The sequence below is a fragment of the Ranitomeya imitator genome, chromosome 1, assembly GCF_032444005.1.
Source record: "Ranitomeya imitator isolate aRanImi1 chromosome 1, aRanImi1.pri, whole genome shotgun sequence".
NCBI classification, from domain to species: Eukaryota; Metazoa; Chordata; class Amphibia; order Anura; family Dendrobatidae; genus Ranitomeya; species Ranitomeya imitator.
In genome coordinates, this window is record NC_091282.1 from 1,014,608,353 (window position 1) to 1,014,631,867 (window position 23,515).

The 23,515-nt window shown below is 47.9% G+C and overlaps 1 protein-coding gene across 1 annotated transcript in view; it reads right to left on the reverse strand.

Annotated features, from left to right (window-relative positions):
- Positions 1-20,910, reverse strand: part of MGARP (mitochondria localized glutamic acid rich protein) — an 89,616-nt gene extending 68,706 nt beyond the window's left edge. The window contains exons 1-4 of the mRNA XM_069743964.1: positions 20,751-20,910; positions 11,628-11,728; positions 8,239-8,329; positions 5,869-5,877 (exon numbers count right to left, since the gene is read on the reverse strand). Coding sequence (XP_069600065.1) covers positions 5,869-5,877; positions 8,239-8,329; positions 11,628-11,728; positions 20,751-20,826 — 277 coding nt within the window. The 5' untranslated portion in view covers positions 20,827-20,910. The remainder of the gene's footprint in view (positions 1-5,868; positions 5,878-8,238; positions 8,330-11,627; positions 11,729-20,750) is intronic.
- Positions 20,911-23,515: the final 2,605 nt, after the last annotated feature.

Below are 23,515 nucleotides of genomic sequence, written 5' to 3' on the forward strand. Positions count from 1 at the left end.
GCTGATAATTGCAAAGGGAGCTACCAGCATCAGATCTTGATGATTTGTGTGCCCAGGTGCATTCAGTGTTGCAGCAAATTCCTCAGATAACCATTAATAACCTGATTGATACATGCCTAAGCATGCCAAGTGCTTATATTTCTATACGTGCCACTCATACTTGATACTGTATAAATCTAGATGTTTTGAACATTTTAATATCCATTTTCTTTATCATTTGCATTTCAATAAATTATTGATCCAGTGATCATCATTCCAAGATTTTTCTTTATAGGTGTTGCAATTTCATTTTTGGAGGAGTGTATAGAAGGGTTTTGAATACATTAAATACCACAAAAGAAGATTAGAAAAAAAAAAAAAAAAAAAGTAAAATAGAGACACATGTAATTCCAGTAAATATTCTCCTGATTCTATCATCCTCTAAAAGGTATGTTTCCACGTTCAGGAAATGCTGCGTGTTTGATGCTGCGTTGAGCCACAGCGTCCAGATGTTACAGCATAGTGGAGGGGACTTCATGAAATCCTGTCTCCACTATGCACTAAAAGACGCATGCGGCATACACGCGAAAACGGACATGCGGCGCGTCTTAAAAACGCAGCATGTCCTTACATTGCAGAAACAACGCAAGGACAACGCAGGTGACCTGCCAGTGACCTCAGGTGCAGATTTGGTCAGGATTTTACCTGCATAAAATCCTGATGCAATCCTGAACGTGGACACATACCCTTAGGGACAAATTCCTATATCCTTGGATGAATAGGAAAACAGAGAATTGGCGTTTGGCCACTGCCTCGCAATTTAATTTTGGGTCATGAAACAAATTCTCTTATGTTATTCTATAGACTGGAATCTAACGAAATGATTCACTTACCTATAGAAAACCTCTTTATGAAGCATCTAAGCAGCTCTATGGTAATACTGGGACTCTCACCATTCATACACTAACCAAGACTACGACCAAGTAATAGATATTTCAGCAAAAACTAATCGGGGGAAGTTTGTATTTCTTTCTTGAAAACCCTTTTATGGAATGGAGGTCTATGAAGTAGTGTCACTAAGCAGCAGTGTTAGTTGTACCCTCGCAGACAGCCCCAATATGCCTACAGACGCCATTTTGCATAAGTGCATTAATATATTTGCAACGGCAAAGGGTTAACAGTATACAGGTGAGAAACAGGGTGAAGAACAGCAGGTGAGAAGACAACATTCTGGTTGTAACCCTTCAATGCATGGTGTGAAATAGTGGGGCTATTGTAAACCATGTGAGCAAACCTGGGCAGCCAACAGGGATGACAAGCAGCCTTCTCATGGGCATCATGCAATTAGTTGTGAGTCAGACAGGATTAGGCATGCACAAGTGTCTAAGAACATCAGTATATTGCAAGACATCTGCAGAAGGGTTGAGGTGTGACAATCTGGGTTATGGCAGCAAACTTACTGCCTTTTACATTAGACTCCTTTCTTTAATTGTGTTTTTAAAGGCATTATATTGCCTGGTATGTCATGGGTAAAGATTTTGTAATAATCACCCATTATAAAGGTTTTCACGTTTGCTTGCCTGATCAAGAACTTGTCTTTGCTAGGGTATGTACACATGGCAATTCTCTTATGAGAAAATCAGTACAAAGTTTAATCAGTTTTTCTCTGATGAGAAAGAAAAAAAAAAAGAAAAAAAAAAAAAGTTTACCACCTTCTCCGAGTACAGACCTGCTTTTTCATTAAGCCAAATTTCCATAGCCCAGTTTGATCTGACTCAGATTAACAGCACGCTCCCTGCTATTTTGCACTGAAACACTAATACTCCACACAAAATAAAAATCTGCCGTGTGCACGTTTAGTATTTGCAGCAGATTTTTCTGCACCAGAAGCCAGAGTGTTGTAAGGTAAATTGCTGAGTAAAATAGGTTTTTTATGCATTTTTGTGTGAACAAGCCCTTACATGCAGCTTTATTCTCACGACTGATCGATAAAACCATATGGTCTTAGTGTAAAATGGACTTTTGTCTATGCAGCCTTATCTTTACATGTGATCCTCCAATCAAAGTGAGTTGAATGATGGAGAATGGACAAAAAGTATTGGGAGGGAATAGTGTTAAACAACTTAATTCTTCATTAGAAAGAGCTCCTTGTAGCAATTAGGTCAATTATATATTGACGGCATCAGACTTACTAAATTTGTCTACATGACCAAAAAGCATGATCTCTGGACTCTATCATTGTCACCATTCTAAATGTTCACAATGTGGTGGAAAACAAAACAATTACGTTTTTTCACAGTAAACTACGCCCCTACACGTTTTTAAAAGGAGGAGTTTTCATAGAGAAGCAGAAAAGAACCTTCATTCATGCTGCCTAAACCCCAGGCAGCATGAATCAGAGACTGTTTGCATGGTTGCAGATAGGTATGCTTTTCTCTGCAACACACTAGCATATATATTTGGACAACCCAGCTGAAGGCGATAAGGACAAACAAGACTGGTCTGATCATATCCCAGGCCAGCTTCTCCTCGCATCCCTCAAGTTGATTGACAGGTCTCTCCTTATGTACACACATGGGAGAAACCAGTCAAACTCTGAAGCTGGCCGGCCCGGGAGTGATGCCTGACCAGTCTGCTCTGTCCTCAACCAGCTCTTCAAGCTATGCTTGCAGAGAAAAACATACCTGGCTGCAATAGAGCAACCAGGCTCTGAATCATGTGGCCCATGGTTAGGGTAACCTGAATCAACTGAAAGATTTCTTAAACTAGAAATAATGGGACCTGAACTAAAAAATATAAAGCAGTCCTATATTACCAAACTTTACATGAAGAAATCTCATGGCATGTACCAAACCTCTGTTCTCCACTGATGTGTCAAATGTATCTTACAACACTCCAAATTTTGCTGCTAATGGTGTGGTCCTCAAGGACCAAGCATTTTTGGATCTCCAGATTTGTAATCTTTTTTTCCCCCCTCAATGGTCTTTGGCAGGAGCTTACTTCTCCATCCTACTGAGATCACATACATAGTAGGCCAAGAGTGTCACGAAAAAGTGCTTTTGGCCAATTGTTCATAAACTAAACCTCATTGCCACCTTAAAACAACTGACCGGTTATACCACTAAGAATGTTAATGTTGGGTGTCCTCAGTGGTTTTCCTTCTACTGGCTAACAGTACAAACACATTTTTCCTGTAACGCTAGGTGTGGCTGATAGAAGGAATGTCCACCATAGTTTTGGTCATGAAGTGAATATATATCACCAGACACAAGTCATAATTTCCTTAAAGGGAACCTGTCACCCCGAAAATCGCGGGTGAGGTAAACCCACCGGCATCAGGGGCTTATCTACAGCATTCTGTAATGCTGTAGATAAGCCCCCGATGTTACCTGAAAGAGGAGAAAAAGACGTTATATTATACTCACCCAGGGGCGGTCCCGCTGCTGGTCAGGTCAGATGGGCGCCTCTGGTCCGCTGCGGCGCCTCCCATCTTCTTTCCATGACATCCCCTTCTGATCTTCAGCCACGGCTCCGGCGCAGGCGTACTTTGTCTGCCCTGTTGAGAGCAGAGCAAAGTACTGCAGTGCGCAGGCGCCGGGCCTCTCTGACCTTTCCGGCGCCTGTGCACTGCAGTACTTTGTTGTGCCCTCAACAGGGCAGACAAAGTACGCCTGCGCCGGAGCCGTGGCTGAAGATCAGAAGAGGACGTCATGGAAAGAAGATGGGAGGCGCCGCAGCGGACCAGAGACGCCCATCCGACCTGACCAGCAGCGGGACCTCCCCTGGGTAAGTATAATCTAACGTCTTTTTCTCCTCTTTCAGGTAACATCGGGGGCTTATCTACAGCATTACAGAATGCTGTAGATAAGCCCCTGATGCCGGTGGGCTTACCTCAGTGACAGGTTCCCTTTAAGGAGACGATCAGTGCTACAAAACGGTTTCATGAAGAATTTGCACCTTATGATTTTGCTGCAAAATTTACTAAATCTAGAAAAGAATCAAGCCTTGTGCATCAAGTCAAAGCGAAGCAAACATTAGTTACGAGCACACATAGACCACACTTTCCCAGTTAGTTTTATTCTAGGAAATGTTTAGTCACCTCAAAGGAAACTACTAGCCAGAAACCCGGACAGAGAAAAATAAAGGACAATCAGTCAAAACACAACATTCAGTGTGGTCTTTTTATTGGACAGTCATTTACACACAGATAAGAGCGGTCAGCCATAACCAAGTCAATGGACTTAACAGATTTCACAAACCGGTTTGTAACAAATCATAACCGAATCCAACCCCTCATTCACCAAACGAGATCTGCACATAGATTATTAAAACGAGATTAGGTAAAAATGAAACGTTAAAGTCTGGGTGTTTTTAAAGGGCTGGCGTGTCTAATCATCTCTAGTTAGGCTGCACGGCAAGATGGACTGTCCCTTTTTTTGCTCCTATAGCTTCAAGTTTGGGTAGATATCCCCATGGACTTTATTCTGGAAATTGTAAGAAGCAAAAGTGACAATTAGAGAAAACTAAAATTCACATGAGCCAAAAATAAAATGCTCTGCTCATGCTATTTTTCACTTTTTTTTTGTTGCTTTTTTTACAGTGAGATTTTGTATTCAAACACTAAACCAGAATTAGCAGACGCAACAAAAACTTCCATACACGGTCACAGAGACAAGGACACAACCTGTGCCCCGTTGTGAACAAGGATATAATACCTGATTTTCGCTCACATTTACATATAAAAACAATACATACTGTATGTACATTAAAGGGCCACTGTCACCCCCCTCCAGCCGTTATAAACTAAAAGAGCCACCTTGTGCAGCAGTAATGCTGCATTCTAACAAGGTGGCTCTTTTAGTTTTAGGTTCAAGTATACCCCAAATAAAGCGTTTTTATACTTGGCCACAATTCCTGTCTCTAGCCAGGGAGGCGGGTCCTCACTCCCCAGCTCTAACCGCTCCTCTGCCGTCACCCAACTCTTCCTGCACTTTCGGCGCCGCCCCCTCAGCGCTGTGTACGTTTCAAAACCGGCGCCTGCGCAGTGTACTGCTGTGCTGCGCAGACGCAGTAAGCTCTGGCCGTCTGACGTCCCAGCCAGGCTTGCAGACTGCGCCTGCGCGGGCATTGCGGCCAGCCACCTTTGGAATCCCCGCCCCGCACTGTGTTATGCATTATGCACAGTGCGGGGCGGGGATTCCAAAGGAGGCTGGCCGCAATGCCCGCGCAGGCGCAGTCTGCAAGCCTGGCTGGGACGTCAGACGGCCAGAGCTTACTGCGTCTGCGCAGCACAGCAGTACACTGCGCAGGCGCCGGTTTTGAAACGTTCACAGCGCTGAGGGGGCGGCGCCGAAAGCGCATTAAGATTGGAGTGACGGCAGAGGAGCGGTTAGGAGCTGGGGAGTGAGGACCCGCCTCCCTGGCTAGAGACAGGAATTGTGGCTAAGTATAAAAACGCTTTATTTGGGGTATACTTGAACCTTAAACTAAAAGAGCCACCTTGTTAGAATGCAGCATTACTGCTGCACAAGGTGGCTCTTTTAGTTTATAACGGCTGGAGGGGGGGGGTGACAGTGGCCCTTTAACATATGAAGATTTTTTAAAAATTTTAGACACCAAAAAGCTCAAAGTGGAAAAGGAGCCACAAAATAATCCTTGTTCAGAAGAGAGACAGGGTTTTCTTGCCATACATACTGCGTGGCCTGGGTGCCCACTGTACATCATGCACAATATACAAGTTACACTACAGACTTCGGTACATTTGTAGGAACCTTTACTGGTGCATCAGGGGGGCTGATCAGGCCAAGCAGTAAGTTATGCAAGTATTAGGAGTAGATAAAAGGAAAAGCACATATAGGAAAGGAGATTAAAATATTAAAATCTACTTACTTTTGCTCTCTGGGGAGGAAAAAAAATGAAATACAATTATCAAGCGTATTACACCTTCAGAGTAAGAATAATAAATTAAAAAACAAACAAACATACAAATACAACTGTATTCATAGTACAAGGAACAAAGTCTGAAGATCCGCCTTGGTGCATTTAAAAATTAAAAATGGGCCTGAAAATAACTAGCAATGGTAATATACATTCATGTTTGTATTTTTTTTTTTGTAATTTAAATTTCTTTTGCTGCATCTTAGATGCTTTTGGCTAAAAAAAGAAAATGCAGTCAAACATAATATGAAGGGAACAGAAAATCCGCTGCTTATTAGGCTATGGGCATGGGTTTTTTTCCCCAGGAGATTTCAAATCAGAAAATCTCCATTTAGAGTTTAGGTTTTTAGAGAGTTTCTAAGCCAAAAACTCGTAAAAAAAAAAAAAAAAAGCCAGGAGTGCGGCAGATGACATTTTAAGATGTCTCACCCACATGTGCGGTGAAACATCCCCTCCCCCATAGTAACTCACTCCGCACCGCGGATAGAAAATATGCAGATCAATTTAGGCTTCAGATATTGGTGCGTATTTCACAATAAGATGTGTAGCTTACAACCATCATTTCCTCAACAATATTGCTGTGGATTTCACTCGTAATCTACAGCGAAACCTCCGGTGTGAATAGGATAAGAGATAAAGGACTAAAGGTACCGTCACACTAAGCGACGCTGCAGCGATACCGACAACGATGTCGATCGCTGTAGCGTCGCTGTTTGGTCGCTGGAGAGCTGTCACACAGACCGCTCTCCAGCGACCAACGATGCCGGTAACCAGGGTAAACATCGGGTTACTAAGCGCAGGGCCGCACTTAGTAACCCGATGTTTACCCTGGTTACCATCGTAAGAGTAAAGAAAACAAACACTACATACTTACCTTCGCTGTCTGTCCCCGGCGCTGTGCTTTCCTGCACTGGCTGTGAGCACAGCAGCCGGAAAGCAGAGCGGTGACGTCACCGCTGTGCTTTCCGGCTGGCCGGCGCTCACAGCCAGTGCAGAGAAGCACAGCGGGGGACAGACAGCGGAAGGTAAGTATGTAGTGTTTGTTTTTTTATACTTTTACGCTGGTAACCAGGGTAAACATCGGGTTACTAAGCGCGGCCCTGCGCTTAGTAACCCGATGTTTATCCTGGTTACCAGTGAAGACATCGCTGAATCGGCGTCACACACGCCGATTCAGCGATGTCTGCAGGGAGTCCAGCGACCAAATAAAGTTCTGGCCTTTCTGCAGCGACCAACGACATCACAGCAGGATCCTGATTGCTGCTGCGTGTCAAACTGAACGATATCGCTAGCCAGGACGCTGCAACGTCACGGATCGCTAGCGATATCGTTCAGTGTGACGGTACCTTAACTGCTGGGAAGCCAACAATCACTAGAATGGAGGTAGGGGGTCCCTACTTGAACACAGCAAGTTGTTCAGTAAGGAGAAGGGGCTGTTAATCACGGAGGATCCCAGGGGGTGGAGTGTCAATTATGGGAACTCCCCTTTAATGATGTTATCGCCACCCTATAGATTTATGTGATCATCACGATAGGATACATACATTCACCTGGTGTCTCTTGAGCAAAGTGGCGCGTGTGTCATAGTAACATTTAAGGAGGAACCCTTTAAATGAGTTGGTGGCCCTTACAGCACTTTCTGAATGTATGTATCGGCTACCTGACAAGTTGGCGTGTACCATAGGATTACAGAGGCCCCCAGTTTTACTCAAACTGAACAGATAGTGCTATTACTCAATCTCAGTTTTAAAGAAGTCCCTCTCCACCCATCAAAGTTTTTATCCTCAATATATTTTGCAATCATCATATTATACAGCACTGTGTACTTACAATTGCTCATTTTGTCTTTCTACCCAGTTACCGTAATTCTTTTCTTTCCTCTGATCTATGTAGAAACAGAACGTCTTGTGTCTACATTTATCATTCCCTTCTTCATCTCCTGACCCAGCTGCTCTTATCCTCCCTGTCAGGAACTTTTGCAGTGACTCAGGAGTCATGCTGGGACAACTGGCCTCCTGTTTCTACATAAAGCTTAGAAGGATTCAGCGCGTCAATTTTTTATCATGTGATGTCATAGATCTAATGGAAAAAGAAGAATTAGAAGGGCAAAATGAGCAAGTGTAAGTGCACAGAGCCATATAGTATGGCTTCAATATATGAAGAGGATCATTTTGATGGGAGGAGGAGAGCTTCTCTAAGTGAAAGTTAATTACTCTTGAGAACATGGCTTGTCGAAAAGTTGAATGTTCTCCATGGCTGGCCTAATGACGTTAGCAGCATACAGAGGCAGTGTGCCACTTTATCATGGATGAATAATCTTACCATAATCATCAAATGCAGGTTTCAGTTGTGTATTGATGTATTCATGGCGCTCATTGAAACGTGCTCTATCTCTGCTTACGGTCCGGTAAGCCTGAAATGACATGAGGAGATCAGGAAGAGTCTAGCAAAGGAACAGTCAAAAAAAGAATCTACATTCGTTCCGTCTCCCCATTAAATCCTCAGGCAGCAGAAAGTACTGGAAACCAGGGCCAACAATCTTTTGACCTTGGCTTCTCCGGAAATTAATGTTTCTGACTGCGGGATATTTATGATAGCACAATCGTAACCACGGACAGCTGCTCCTTGCCCACAAAAAAACAGGCGGCAGGTCCAAAGCTGACTTATGTAGTCAGAGTAGTTCTGATGTGATTAATTCTTGGCAGATTTCCTAAAGAAAGAATACTGGGCCATAGAGTCATAAAGGGTTATTTGTCAGCAAGAGAAGTGGTTCAAATTATAGATTATCTGCAAACAAAACTGTTTATTGAGTTACCGGCCACCTCTGCAGTTTATCAGAGGTGGTCAGGCTCCTAAGAAAGAAGTGCGTTGATTACAAGCGGCTTGCTATAGATGAGGCAGGACTATGCTAAAGCTGGTTGGTTCACTTCAGTCCCTCTGAGCTCCTCCAAGACAAAACTGCCTGAGCTTGCAGTATCAACAAATGGCGACTTTTGGCCAGAAGAGCAGCCATGCCACTGGCCCAAACTGTCAATCAAGGACGCGTCACCTTTGGCAAGCAGGAAGGCAGGGAGCACTGTGCTCCTGAAGAACAATGTAAGGAACGAGCCATTTCATTGTTTTTTAGCATTTTGTGTGTTTGTGTGTTATAATTTGTCACAGTAAGGCCTCTTTCACACTTCCGTCGTTTAGGGGCCGTCGCAATGCATCGTTCTGTGCAAAAAACGCATCCTGCAAAGTTGCCCGCAGGATGCGTTTTTTGCACATAGACTTGTATTACCGACGCATCGCGACGTATGGACACACGTTCCATACATCGTGCACTGGATGCGTCGGTATTTGGCGAACCGTCGTAGCTAAAAACGTTCATCGGGTCCTGCAATTCCTACCGCGCATGTGCGGCCGGAACTCCGCCCCCTCCTCCCTGGGACTATACAGTGGGCAGCGGATGCGTTGAAACACTGCGTCCGCTGCCCACGTTGCACAGAATTTTCACAATGTCCGTCGCGCCGACGCTTTGTGACGGCCCCGTACCGACGGAAGTGTGAAAGATGCCTAAGAGACATCCAAGTGCTATAAAAAACAGTATAGAAAAACCACCACAACACTAAAGCTGAAGCAAGTCTAGTTTTGCACAAAAATGCCAAAGACAACCCATCTCTCCATCCGTTAAGATGACGATGTGCCTCAACAAGAGACTATTTTTCATTTATTTTGGGATTGTTCTCTGATCAAACCACTAAGGACGGAGGTCTAATCTCTCAATAAACAAGTCTTCGGTATACGTGTTCCTTTAGATCCTCAAATTTTCCTACTAAATATTTTTCCACAGACCAGATCTAAGAGCCACCAGATAGTGTCTACATATATTGATGGTAGCCAGCTGTTTAATAGTTCATCATTGGAAGCAAATGTCTCCTTTTCTGGTTGACCTATACATTCGCATCAAAGGCATCAGGAATGCTGAAGATGCTGAACACAACATTGTAGAGATTTCATCTTACTTGGCCCCATGAGGCACCTTCTGGGCTCTTCTGTCCATTTAAAGGGAACTTGTCACCCCCAAAATCGATGGTGAGGTAAGCTCACCGTCATCAGGGGCTTATCTACAGCCTCCCATCTTCATTCCATGACGTCCTCTTCTGGTCTTCACGCTGCGGCTCTGGCGCAGGCGTACTTTGTATGCCCTGTTGAGGGCAGAGCAAAGTACTGCAGTGCACAGGTGCCGCTCTGACCTTTCCGGCGCCTGCGCACTGCAGTACTTTGCTCTGCCCTCAACGGGGCAGACAAAGAACGCCTGCGCCGGAGCCGCGGCGTGAAGACCAGAAGAGGACGTCATGGAATGAAGATGGGAAGCGCTGTTCCGGACCTGAGACACCCATCGGAGCGGGACCGCCCCTGTGTGAGTATAATATAACCTCTTTTTCTTCTCTTTCAGGTAACATCGGCGGCTTATCTACAGCATTACAGAATGATTTTGGGGGTGACAGGTTCCCTTTAAGAGGCTACTACAAAGGGTCATTCAATTATCTCTAGTTTCCCCCCCCCTTCTCCTTCTAGTCTGTGTCTATATGCAAGTTTGCTGTTTAGCTCCTCTCCATATCGTAAAACATCTGATTAATTGATTATTAAAATATCATAAATCTGGTTTATTGCTTCATGACTGATATAAGACTTAAAATATCTGATTCTTTGCTTCCTTAAAAAAATTAAAATAAAAATTACAATTAAAAAAAAAAAAAAAAACTTTAAAAATGCCACAGAACAAAATGCATTGTCTGTAGTGCATTGTATGTAGACTTTCAAGTAACATCTGACTATGATATAAGAAGGTCAGGAAAAATGCTGTTTTTTTTTTTAGAAAAACTTGCTGAACCCGAGCCCGAGTGCAGCATAACAAACAGACACCAGACTGAGCAGATAGGAAGTGAGGACAGTAATATCTGTGAAAAAGCTGCACAACATTATAGCCTAAATTGTAAGCCGCAGAGAGCACCCAAGGACAAGAAATGGCGACATGAATCACCAAGAAGTGCAATAAACTGATGAATTCTAAGGAATCTCTGAAAAAGGCAATATACGGTATTCTCTAACACTCTGAGCCTAAATGCCCGCAAGGGTCACGGACAAGTGGCATTGGGAACACATCTTTAAAGCTTTGGTTGATATTCTGTATTTTTGCCCTAGGGCCTTATGGTGCATTTACAGGACTACTGGTGTTATGAATGGACAGGGATCAGCTACTTGTTTGCTGCTCGGTGGCCGTTAACAGTCTAACACAAACAGATAGCTCGAGTGATGGGCCATGTACAGCCAGTAATAGATCACTCAGTGTGCATAGGCTGCCGTTCTCGGCAGCACGACACCCAGTTATACAGGACGATGTGCTATCGACAATGATTTTCTGTGCAGAAGATCATTTCACCCGATGAATGATCATTTTGGTAGACAGCCCGTTTACAGTACACGATTATTGTGAATGAGCGTTCCCATTGAATACTTCTTGTGATACTCGCTTACTAGAGGTTCATAGACCACAGGAGATTGCCATATCTACATGCAATCTCGGCTCTTTCATTTGTGGTACTATGTAGGATGTAAAAGTTTGCTGTCACAAATGATGTGATGTTTAGGACAATGTATAATGCTAAAAAAATGACAACAAAACTCCACGTGAACATCAGATACTTACGTGAACGTCAGATACTTACGTAAAATCCACCACCAGCCAGAGCAACGCCAACTAACAGGTAATAAGGGAGAGCTTCTCCAGAAGATCCAGGCACGCTGCTGGACATCTGCCGGGCAGAAGCTACAGAAAGAGAAAGCGCACAATAACCACCGCACATAATCCAGGCTACACATGCATTTGTACACCAGACGGACACCTGAGAGCAGACTTCTTAACAATGGGGCTTATACATAGACGTTCTGCAACAGGAAACCCCGATTGTCTGTGACGCCTCGTGTGAGCTAATTCAATTTTACACACACGGAGGGCTTCTATATTATCGTGGACACGTTTGGAATCTGAGACAAGAAAAATACAAAGAAATTGTGGCCCTCTCTAACAGGTATTTTCCAATGAACGCGCCTATTCACACAGCGCTCCATGGAGGAATCACATGGTGGGGTACAGGCTGCCCACGAGTCCTTACAGACCTGTAGGAACTTTACACCATCAGGAAGAACAAGAAGGCTTTGCAGAGTAGATAGGGTATAAGTTCCCCATCACTGAGGGTCTCCAGTAGGTGATAACCTCCAAACATCCCTTTAATGCCACTATATGTAGTATTGGGGTGTAACCATTGGGTGCAGGTTTTGCAGGCACCGCTGGGTTGTCGAGCCTATGGAGGTGGTGGGGAGGCAAAAACAATTCATGTTTCCCTAATGTGAAGACTAACTTTTAAAACTTGTTATAGTTGGGGGCCATGTTGGAGATTTTTTACTGGGGCCCACAAGCATCAGGTTACGCCACTGCAAAGTATGCAGCTAGTTGACCAATCGTAATGCTGTCACATTTCAATCCATACAGCCAGTAATAGCCAGCACTGATCCCGCGACTGGTCTCCCAGGGCTCCTGTAACGTTGTCACGTCATGTGGGCCCTGCAGCCGCCACTTCACTCACTTCCATCGGAGAATAAAGACATCCTGAAGTAATCAGAGAGCAGCAGCCTTCACTTCCTTTGGATAAAACTGACAACCGGAAGTGTGAGTGCAGCATCGGCTGATTGGTTGCAGGGATCACGTGACAATGTCACACAAGCCCTGGGAGACTAATCGTAGATGTCATTGGAACATCACCAACATCGGAGAGGAGTATAAAAGGGTTTTTTATTTTATGGGGGGGGGGGGGGGGGGGGATATTGTACTTGAGATGGGATTGTCCCGAGTAGTGGACAACGCCTTTATAGTTGTGATCTAATGAATGATGGTCTTGGTTTAAGTCGTTCATTTTTACTAACTTTAATCTAATGGAGTCTTTAGGTGGAATATAGAAAGCATATCTCTCCGTCATCAGTTTTGGCTGTTTGCAGTCACCCCCAACATCTGCTATAGGAGGTCCCAATGTACACAGATCCTATGCGTGTATGACCCACATCCCTATACAGCAGCATTTGACAGACGCAGAGATGTATCGCCTCTGTAAGCTTAAAGGAAATGGTCAGCTGGGTAAGATCACAAGATCAGAAGTAAGCTCCTGCTTAGTGTGCACCAGAGTGTGTAGGGTTAAGTGTCTGAATGGACGGGCACTAGATCACTGACAGATGGCTGGGCCGATTTCCATACAACAGTCTGTCAAGGCAAACATGGTCACAGCTCCCAAAGCCTCAATTACTCCCATAGGTGAGTATTAGGCCTCAGTCAGATATCCATGAATCAGTGCATTTTCATGAATAGACCATGTACCCATTGTAATCCATGGAGCTGTAATCCATGGAGCTGTCATAAGAGGGCGCCCTCTGCTGGTTGTCCTCATATGATCTCGAGCCAGGGAGATTTCTAGGAAAGTTCCCACGATCTAGGAACAACCAGCAGAGGGCGCCTCACCGCAAATGCAGGTAAATATAGGTCATTGACCGACTAACTTCATTCGCTGGGGTTTTGCAGGCAGGAGCACCGCTGCATTAACAGAACTCCTGCCTGCAAAATATTTTAACCCCTTCAGATGGATTTACATCGTTGGACCTTACAGATCCTCGGAAGGTATGTATATTCTTGGTTTATTTTTATTTTTTTATTTACAGATCGAGGGTCTTCAGTGAGTGGATTGAGAGTAGAATAAATTAATACAACAGCCTTTGTGTTTTTTTCATTAAATTAATTTTTAATAATGTGTGTTTTTTTTTAACCCTTTACTAGTATTGGATTAATAATGGATAGGTGTCATAATTGACGCCTCTCCATTATTAATTTGGCTTAATGTCACCTTACAATAGCAAGGTGGCATTAACCCTTCATTACCCCATATCCCACCGCTACACGGGAATGGGAAGAGAGAGGCCAAGTGCCAGAATAGGCGCATCTTCCAGATGTGCCTTTTCTGGGGTGGCTGGGGGCAGATGTTTTTAGCCGGGGGGGGGGGGGGTGGAATATGCACACAGTAGTGTGGAATATGCAAAAAAAATGGTGATATGAGATGGTTTACTGTATGTAAACCAGGTCTCATATCATGTCGGGTTTTAGGAAGGAGAAAGCAAAAGCCGGCAATTGAATTACCGGCTTCAAAGCTATCTCGCGCTGGATGAAATATTAATATATATATACATATATGTGTCTACTAATTAGATAGATAGATAGATAGATAGATAATGTTTGTTTTTGTTTTTTACACATGGATCCCTTGTATAGCCGTATGTCGGTTTTGCAAGCCTGCGATAAAAACACGCATTACGGCTGCCATACGGATTACATACGGAGGATGCCATGTGCAAAAAACGGTGACACACCCTGCCTACGGAGGAGCTACGGACCACTATTTTCGGGACTTTTCAGCGTATTACGGCCGTAATTTACGGACCGTATTTTCATATGCTGTGTGTGACGCCGCCCTTAGGCGAGTACTTCCACACGCCAACCATGATAACAGCTGATCGAGAGGGGGTCCCAGGTGTCGGATCCCGACCAATCAGACATTGATGGCCTATACTAATCCATGATTAACACATTGTAATAGACAGGAGAAAGCGTGTAATTTATACATAGAGTTTATACAGGTTTGGTTTTGTTTTTTACAATCAAATCAAACACACTGGTGATACTCAGACCATTTTTTTGCACGTCAGAAAAATCAATGATGTCTGAATGAGACTAAGGTAACGTTCACACTAGCGTTATGCTAGTTTGCGTCGGGCGACGCATGCGTCATGCGCCCCTATATTTAACATGGGGGACGCATGCGTTTTTTTTTTGTTGCGTTGTGCGACGCATGCGTCTTTTTTGCCGCTAGCGTCGGACCAAGAAAACGCAACAAGTTGCATTTTTCTTGCGTCCAAATTTCGGCAAAAAACGACGCATGCGTTGCAAAACGCAGCATTTTTGCGTGCGTTTTGCTGCGTTTTTGCGTGCGTTGCGTCGCAGACGCAGCGGCGCACAACGCTAGTGTGAACGTTGCCTTAATCGTACACTTGTAAAAGAAGGGCCACTCCTGACAAGATAAAAACATTGGCACACCTTTTTTGTGCAGTTTCTCTTTTACTCCTACTAGAAAAAAGTATGAATACATTGACAACTGGGTGGTACAAATAGTTTCTGATAAAGGGGCGTGTCCCTGAGCAGTACAGTGCAGTCAGCTGATTGGACAATGTCAGACTGTAGCCACACGCCCCCTGCTGATCACTGCAGGTTATGGTATATCATACAATTCGAGGAGTAATGACAGAGGAACGGCGCAAGACGGAAGTAGAAGGAAAGATGCTCCAATATTGTTATTTCAGGAAGAATACAATTACTAAACCAAACATGTCTGGAGAGATGACCGCTCTCTAAATGGTAAATGTACTCGCGTATCCCATCATAACAGCCTGCCATGCACAGTACGGACAGCTGGCAATCACGCCGAGCACAGGCCTCATTTTTAGCCATTAATCTCTAATAATTTTGTATCCTTCAAAAACCCAAGGTCAAACACGACCACTATATTATCACTCGCCCTGGGAGAAAAACAGGACCAATACTCCCAGTACCATACAATGCCAATCCCCAGCAGACGTGAATGATCCAGCAATACCATCCAGCCAGGACACCGAGGTGGAAATTAAACCGGCGACCTGCAAATTAAGCTTCACTTGTCAGCAGCCAGGAGACAGAATCCAGAGGCAGAACAGCCAGGAGGACGGACAAATATTCTGTTACATGGTGGAACGTTATACAGTAGAGACAGATAACTCACTGCTGCAGATACTTCCTCCAGAACACTGAGCCTCATTACCGTCATGTGACCTTCAGCTCCTCTTAGGTCACACACTGCCTTCCTGTAGTGCAGTGTGACGCAATGTGTACAGGGCTCTATCCTGCAGTAAGGACAGTGGTGGTATACACAGCAGGCAGCCCTGATGGGGATCACTGAGTCCCCACCTATAAGGGCAGTGGTGGTACACACAGCAGGCAGCCCTGATGGGGATCACTGAGCCCCCACCTATAAGGACAGTGGTGGTATACACAGCAGGCAGCCCTGATGGGGATCACTGAGCCCCCCACCCATAAGGGTAATGGTGGTATACACAGCAGGCAGCCCTGATGGGGATCACTGAGCCCCCCACCTATAAGGGCAGTGGTGGTATACACAGCAGGCAGCCCTGATGGGGATCACTGAGCCCCCCACCTATAAGGACAGTGGTGGTATACACAGCAGGCAGCCCTGATGGGGATCACTGAGCCCCCCACCTATAAGGGTAATGGTGGTATACACAGCAGGCAGCCCTGATGGGGATCACTGAGCCCCCCACCTATAAGGACAGTGGTGGTATACACAGCAGGCAGCCCTGATGGGGATCACTGAGCCCCCCACCTATAAGGGCAGTGGTGGTATACACAGCAGGCAGCCCTGATGGGGATCACTGAGCCCCCCACCTATAAGGACAGTGGTGGTATACACAGCAGGCAGCCCTGATGGGGATCACTGAGCCCCCCACCTATAAGGGCAGTGGTGGTACACACAGCAGGCAGCTCTGATGGGGATCACTGAGCCCCCAACCTATAATTGCAGTGGTGGTACACACAGCAGGCAGCCCTGATGGGGATCACTGAGCCCCCCACCTATAAGGGCAGTGGTGGTATACACAGCAGGCAGCCCTGATGGGGATCACTGAGCCCCCCACCTATAAGGGCAGTGGTGGTATACACAGCAGGCAGCTCTGATGGGGATCACTGAGCCCCCCACCTATAAGGGCAGTGGTGGTATACACAGCAGGCAGCCCTGATGGGGATCACTGAGCCCCCCACCTATAAGGGTAATGGTGGTATACACAGCAGGCAGCCCTGATGGGGATCACTGAGCCCCCCACCTATAAGGGCAGTGGTGGTATACACAGCAGGCAGCCCTGATGGGGATCACTGAGCCCCCCACCTATAAGGGCAGTGGTGGTATACACAGCAGGCAGCCCTGATGGGGATCACTGAGCCCCCCACCTATAAGGGCAGTGGTGGTATACACAGCAGGCAGCCCTGATGGGGATCACTGAGCCCCCCACCTATAAGGGCAGTGGTGGTATACACAGCAGGCAGCCCTGATGGGGATCACTGAGCCCCCCACCTATAAGGGTAATGGTGGTATACACAGCAGGCAGCCCTGATGGGGATCACTGAGCCCCCCACCTATAAGGGCAGTGGTGGTATACACAGCAGGCAGCCCTGATGGGGATCACTGAGCCCCCCACCTATAAGGACAGTGGTGGTATACACAGCAGGCAGCCCTGATGGGGATCACTGAGCCCCCCACCTATAAGGACAGTGGTGGTATACACAGCAGGCAGCCCTGATGGGGATCACTGAGCCCCCCACCTATAAGGGCAGTGGTGGTATACACAGCAGGCAGCCCTGATGGGGATCACTGAGCCCCCCACCTATAAGGACAGTGGTGGTATACACAGCAGGCAGCCCTGATGGGGATCACTGAGCCCCCCCAACTATAAGGACAGTGGTGGTATACACAGCAGGCAGCCCTGATGGGGATCACTGAGCCCCCCACCTATAAGGGCAGTGGTGGTATACACAGCAGGCAGCTCTGATGGGGATCACTGAGCCCCCCACCTATAAGGGCAGTGGTGGTATACACAGCAGGCAGCCCTGATGGGGATCACTGAGCCCCCCACCTATAAGGGCAGTGGTGGTATACACAGCAGGCAGCCCTGATGGGGATCACCGAGCCCCCCACCTATAAGGGTAATGGTGGTATACACAGCAGGCAGCCCTGATGGGGATCACCGAGCCCCCCACCTATAAGGGCAGTGGTGGTATACACAGCAGGCAGCCCTGATGGGGATCACTGAGCCCCCCACCTATAAGGACAGTGGTGGTATACACAGCAGGCAGCCCTGATGGGGATCACTGAGCCCCCTACCTATAAGGGCAGTGGTGGTATACACAGCAGGCAGCCCTGATGGGGATCACTGAGCCCCCCACCTATAAGGGCAGTGGTGGTATACACAGCAGGCAGCCCTGATGGGGATCACTGAGCCCCCCACCTATAAGGGTAATGGTGGTATACACAGCAGGCAGCCCTGATGGGGATCACTGAGCCCCCCACCTATAAGGGCAGTGGTGGTATACACAGCAGGCAGCCCTGATGGGGATCACTGAGCCCACCACCTATAAGGGCAGTGGTGGTATACACAGCAGGCAGCCCTGATGGGGATCACTGAGCCCCCCACCTATAAGGGCAGTGGTGGTATACACAGCAGGCAGCCCTGATGGGGATCACTGAGCCCCCCACCTATAAGGGCAGTGGTGGTATACACAGCAGGCAGCCCTGATGGGGATCACTGAGCCCCCCACCTATAAGGGCAATGGTGGTATACACAGCAGGCAGCCCTGATGGGGATCACTGAGCCCCCCACCTATAAGGGCAGTGGTGGTATACACAGCAGGCAGCCCTGATGGGGGATCACTGAGCCCCCCACCTATAAGGGCAGTGGTGGTATACACAGCAGGCAGCCCTGATGGGGGATCACTGAGCCCCCCACCTATAAGGGCAGTGGTGGTATACACAGCAGGCAGCCCTGATGGGGATCACTGAGCCCCCCACCTATAAGGGTAATGGTGGTATACACAGCAGGCAGCCCTGATGGGGATCACTGAGCCCCCCACCTATAACGGCAGTGGTGGTATACACAGCAGGCAGCCCTGATGGGGATCACTGAGCCCCCCACCTATAAGGGCAGTGGTGGTATACACAGCAGGCAGCCCTGATGGGGATCACTGAGCCCCCCACCTATAAGGGTAGTGGTGGTATACACAGCAGGCAGCCCTGATGGGGATCACTGAGCCCCCCACCTATAAGGGCAGTGGTGGTATACACAGCAGGCAGCCCTGATGGGGATCACTGAGCCCCCCACCTATAAGGACAGTGGTGGTATACACAGCAGGCAGCTCTGATGGGGATCACTGAGCCCCCCACCTATAAGGGCAGTGGTGGTATACACAGCAGGCAGCCCTGATGGGGATCACTGAGCCCCCCACCTATAAGGACAGTGGTGGTATACACAGCAGGCAGCTCTGATGGGGATCACTGAGCCCCCCACCTATAAGGGCAGTGGTGGTATACACAGCAGGCAGCCCTGATGGGGATCACTGAGCCCCCCACCTATAAGGGCAGTGGTGGTATACACAGCAGGCAGCCCTGATGGGGATCACTGAGCCCCCCACTTATAAGGGCAGTGGTGGTATACACAGCAGGCAGCCCTGATGGGGATCACTGAGCCCCCCACCTATAAGGACAGTGGTGGTATACACAGCAGGCAGCCCTGATGGGGATCACTGAGCCCCCCACCTATAAGGACAGTGGTGGTATACACAGCAGGCAGCCCTGATGGGGATCACTGAGCCCCCCACCTATAAGGGCAGTGGTGGTATACACAGCAGGCAGCCCTGATGGGGATCACTGATCCCCCCACCTATAAGGGCAGTGGTGGTATACACAGCAGGCAGCCCTGATGGGGATCACTGAGCCCCCCACCTATAAGGGCAGTGGTGGTATACACAGCAGGCAGCCCTGATGGGGATCACTGAGCCCCCCACCTATAATGGCAGTGGTGGTACACACAGCAGGCAGCCCTGATGGGGGATCACTGATCCCCCCACCTATAAGGGCAGTGGTGGTATACACAGCAGGCAGCCCTGATGGTGATCACTGATCCCTATACTTATAAGGGCAGTGGTGGTATACACAGCAGGCAGCCCTGATGGGGATCACTGAGCCCCCCACCTATAAGGACAGTGGTGGTATACACAGCAGGCAGCCCTGATGGGGATCACTGAGCCCCCCACCTATAAGGGCAGTGGTGGTATACACAGCAGGCAGCCCTGATGGGGATCACTGATCCCCCCACCTATAAGGGCAGTGGTGGTATACACAGCAGGCAGCCCTGATGGGGATCACTGAGCCCCCCACCTATAAGGGCAGTGGTGGTATACACAGCAGGCAGCCCTGATGGGGATCACTGATCCCCCCACCTATAAGGGCAGTGGTGGTATACACAGCAGGCAGCCCTGATGGGGATCACTGAGCCCCCCACCTATAAGGGCAGTGGTGGTATACACAGCAGGCAGCCCTGATGGGGATCACTGAGCCCCCCACCTATAAGGGCAGTGGTGGTATACACAGCAGGCAGCCCTGATGGGGATCACTGATCCCCCCACCTATAAGGGCAGTGGTGGTATACACAGCAGGCAGCCCTGATGGGGATCACTGAGCCCCCCACCTATAAGGGCAGTGGTGGTATACACAGCAGGCAGCCCTGATGGGGATCACTGAGCCCCCCACCTATAAGGGCAGTGGTGGTATACACAGCAGGCAGCCCTGATGGGGATCACTAATCACCACTGTGAGATGAGACACCATGATCATGTGGGCTGAGATCCTGCACAGCTCCCAGAATGACCTCTAAATAAGCCCACAGGGGGCTCACTACACCACCATGGCAGACACAGCTGCACATTCCAGCGCATGTGCCAGTGACCCAGTGAGTAGCGCCAGCCAGGACTGCACGGACACTGCAGAACGTGCCTGCAGCACAGTGATGGCAGCACGCGCCCGGTGACCTTACAAGACACAATGGCGACTACCATGACCGGAGAGCAGAACACCACGCTAGGAACATCTAGGTTTGCTCACCAGTGCGGAGAAGAGCGGCCGCTCCCCGCTGTGTCAGGGGGGCCAGTTTCTGCCAAGCGTTCCGGCACAGATGCATGGCGGACAGTACGGTGCGATCACTGCACGGGGAGGACGACGGAGTGCAGAGGATGACAGGGTGGGAGGAGCCGGGAAACGGGCAAGGACAGGTGACGTAACGGGGCGTGGTCTCACGTCATTCTTCCCCCTTCTCAGGTGACATAGAATTGGCTGCATTCCCGCACTGGGCGAGAGAAGCTAATGAGTGCACGCATGCGCATTCTGTAGAAGACGCGCACGTAACTGTAGTAGCGTTAGTGGCACGCATGCGCATTCTGTAGAAGACGCGCACGTAACTGTAGTAGCGTTAGTGTCACGTGATGCTCGCCAGGTTGTGAGCAGTGAATGTGCAGTACTGAGGACAGGTCACACCCCGCGGCCGAGCTCTACGCAATGTAGAACAGCAGAGCGTGTGGTCATGCAGAATTCTACATAGAAACTGTGACGGACCAATTCTCCATTCTGTAGCCAACCTCCTGTGGAATGTGATTAGCAGTAGGCTGGCTGACACAATTGGCCTGTAAGGCTACGTTCACATGTTCAGTTTTTTTTTTACCTCAGGAGCTGTAAGCCAAAACCAGGAGTGGAACAATCAGAGAAGTATACTAGAAACATATGCACCACTTCTGTATTCATCACCCACTCCTGGCTTTGGCTTACAAATACTGAGGTAAAATACTGACCGTGTGCACGTGGCCTTAAAGGGAACCTGTCACCCCCAAAATCACGGGTGGGGTAAGCCCACCGGCATCAAGGGGCTTATCTACAACATTCTGGAATGCTGTAGATAAGCCCCCGATGTATCCTGAAAGATGAGAAAAAGAGGTTAGATTATACTCACCCAGGGGCGTTCCCGCTGTTGGTTCGGCGCCTCTCATCTTCTTACGATGATGTCCTCTTCTGGTCTTCACCCTGCGGCTCCGGCTCCGGCACAGGCGTACTTTGCCCTGTTGAGGGCAGAGCAAAGTACTGCAGTGCGTAGGCGCTGGGCCTCTCTGACCTTTCCCGGCGCCTGTGCACTGCAGTACTTTGCTCTGCCCTCAACAGGGCAAAGTACGCCGGAGCCACAACGTGAAGACCAGAAGAGGACGTCATCTGATGAAGATGGGAGGCCCCGGATCAACAGCGGGAACGCCTCTGGGTGAGTATAATCTAACCTCTTTTTCTCATCTTCTAGGATACATCGGGGGCTTATCTACAGCATTCCATAGAAACCTTCAAAAAGAACCTGAAGACTCATCTCTTCCGACAAGCCTACAGCCTGCAGTGATCCTGAAGTTACTGAACCGCCGCGCAACCTGCCCTACCCTCTCCTAGTGTTTCATCACCCATCCCCTGCAGACTGTGAGCCCTCGCGGGTAGGGTCCTCCCTCCTTATGTACCCGTGTGCCTGTTATCTGCTCATGTTTAATGTATTTGTCTATATTTGCCTCGTATTCACATGTAAAGCGCCATGGAATAAATGGCGCTATAAAAATGTATAATAATAATAAAAATTCCAGAATGTTGTAGATAATCCCCTTGATGTCGGTGGGCTTACCCCACCCGCAATTTTGGGGGTGACAGGTTCCCCTTAACCTATCATTTGGCAACACTCCCTTAAAAAAAGAGACCATCTTCACAAACTGAAATCTGCACTTTTCTCCTTTAAGGCCATGTTCACACAGTGCGTTTTTTACTGCGGAACCGCAGCGGTTTTGCCGCTGCGGTTCCGCAGCTGTTTTCCATGCAGGGTACATAACAATGTAACCCTATGGAAAACAGTCACTTCTGTGCACATGATCCGTAATTTCGTTTAAAAAGCCGCGCAGAATAGCTGCGGCAAAAAAGAAGGAGCATGTCACTTCTTTTTCCTGAACCGCAGCGGTTCTGCACCCATAGACCTCCATTGTGAGGTCAAAATCGCAGTAAAACCCGCAGATCAAAAATATATCTGCGGGTTTTACTGCGATTTGATGTGCAGAACCGCTGCAGCAGGAAGTGCGGGGGAGCGGGCGGAAGTGCGTGGGCGGAGTGTGGCTGCCCCCCCGTGCTCCGATCCCGCCCCCCGTGCTCCGATGCCCCCCCCCGTGCTCCGATGCCCCCCCCCCAGTGCTCCGATGCCCCCCCGTGCCCTAATCTCCCCCCTTTATACTTACCCGGCGTCCCGGTGTCCGTCCGGCCGTCTTCTCCCTGGGCGCCGCCATCTTGCAAAATGGCGGGCGCATGCGCAGTGCGCCCGCCGAATCTTCCGGCCGGCAGATTCGCTCCAAAGTGCATTTTGATCACTGAGATATAACCTATCTCAGTGATCAAAATAAAAAATAGTAAATTACACCCCCCCCACTTTGTCACCCCCATTGGTAGGGACAATAAAAAAATTAAGAATTTGTTTTTTTTTTTTTTCACTAAGGTTAGAATAGGGTTAGGGGTAGGGTTAGGGGTAGGGTTAGGGGTAGGGTTAGGGTTAGGGGTAGGGTTAGGGGTAGGGTTAGGGTATTTTCAGCCATTTTAGCCCTAAAAAGCTTCCTAGGAAACACACAGTCTCTGCATAGAAAACTGCATAAAAAAAGGATAAAAAAACGCATCAAAAAACGCATCAAAAAAGGACAAAAAAAGGACCAAAAAAAGGACCTGCGTTTTCTGCCAAGAGCTGCAGTTTTTTAAAAAAACTGTCCTGAAAAAAAAAGGATGGAAATCCTGAACGTGTGAACATACCCTAAAGGCCA